Source organism: Galeopterus variegatus, unplaced genomic scaffold, assembly GCF_000696425.1.
Source record: "Galeopterus variegatus unplaced genomic scaffold, G_variegatus-3.0.2 Scaffold16317, whole genome shotgun sequence".
NCBI lineage: Eukaryota > Metazoa > Chordata > Mammalia > Dermoptera > Cynocephalidae > Galeopterus > Galeopterus variegatus.
The window spans coordinates 5840-7068 of NW_007742428.1; the positions used below are offsets into that span (position 1 = coordinate 5840).

At 56.5% G+C, this 1229-nt stretch overlaps 1 protein-coding gene across 1 annotated transcript in view; it reads right to left on the minus strand.

Annotated features, from left to right (window-relative positions):
- Positions 1 to 377: 377 nt before the first annotated feature.
- Positions 378 to 1229, minus strand: part of LOC103582453 (transmembrane protein 221-like) — an 8752-nt gene continuing 7900 nt past the window's right edge. Inside the window, exons 3-4 of the mRNA XM_008564046.1 lie at positions 1100 to 1225; positions 378 to 439 (exon numbers count right to left, since the gene is read on the minus strand). Coding sequence (XP_008562268.1) covers positions 378 to 439; positions 1100 to 1225 — 188 coding nt within the window. The remainder of the gene's footprint in view (positions 440 to 1099; positions 1226 to 1229) is intronic.

A 1229-nucleotide genomic window follows, 5' to 3' on the forward strand; every position in this document is an offset into this window, starting at 1 on the left:
ACCAGGCACTTCAACCAACAGCATCCCAGAAACGGCTGACATGCATTGAGGATTTACTGTGCACAGGCCCCCAGAATGGCTCATGTGGAGTCATGTGTCACAGGAGCCCTAGGAGGAGGGATCACTTCCTGTCTCCATTTTACAGATGAGGAAACTGAGGCACAGAGCGGCAAAGCCCTTGGCCATGAGCCTGCAGCCAGGAGTCTGGGTCTAGCCCTCTGGGTGCACTCCTGGCCCTGCACTGCTCTGAGCTTGGCACACATGTGTTTCAAATGTTCACAGCCTGGGGGGCACAGCAGGGCGTCATGGTGTCTGAGACTTGCACCTTCAGCAGCACGGGGCTTACAGGATCCGGGTGCAAATCCTGGCTCTGATGATCAGTACTCATTGTGGGACCCTTGGCAGGTCACTGCCTCTCTTGGGGCCTTGGTTTCCTCATCTGTAAAATGGACAGAGACACTTAGAGATCACTGCCTCAGCCCCACCCTTCCCTCCTGCCTATAACAGAACCTTATTCATTCTAGACAGCCACATTTCCCAGACTCCCCTGCAGCAAGGTGTGGCCTTGTGGCTCTGTTCTAGTCAGTAAGATACAAGCAGAAGAGTCCCAAGACCTCTCAGGAAGACTTCCACAAGACAACAAGCCGGCTCTGGCCTTTGCCTTTTTATCTGAGCGAAGAGGTGAAGGCTGGAGCCCTGGCAGCTATTTTGCATCATGAGGCAACCTTAAGGCCAAAAGCCAGGGATGCTGCGAACTGAGAAAGAAATCAAATCCTACTACTACTGCAGCTGAGTCTGGATCTATCTTTAGGATATCCTCTTGCTGCCTTACACCAGGGCTCTATCTCTGATCCTTGGGCTCACACCAGTGTAGAGTCCTTCCCTGTGGCCCCTGGCCTGTGGCCCAGCATGCTACGCATTTCATGGGTGATCCCATCCCAGTGCCCCATGCCAGCCAACAGTGTCCGATGCATTCGGGATGCAGGCAGACTGCTCTCCCGGCCTCCCCCCAGGGCTGTGGGTGCTGTGGAAGTGGCTGTGGCCCCAAGGGAGTCCCCAGGCTCTGGATAGGATGAATAGGGGGTCCAGCGATGGGTACCCTGCTGGGGCTGAGCTCTGGGGCTGATGTTGGAGACTTCAGTGGGGCGGGTGGGGTCGTCTTCAAAGGATGGCAGGGACACCTCATGGAGGCCACGGCGGGTGGCCCGGGCAGCCCGCAGCAGAGTGTG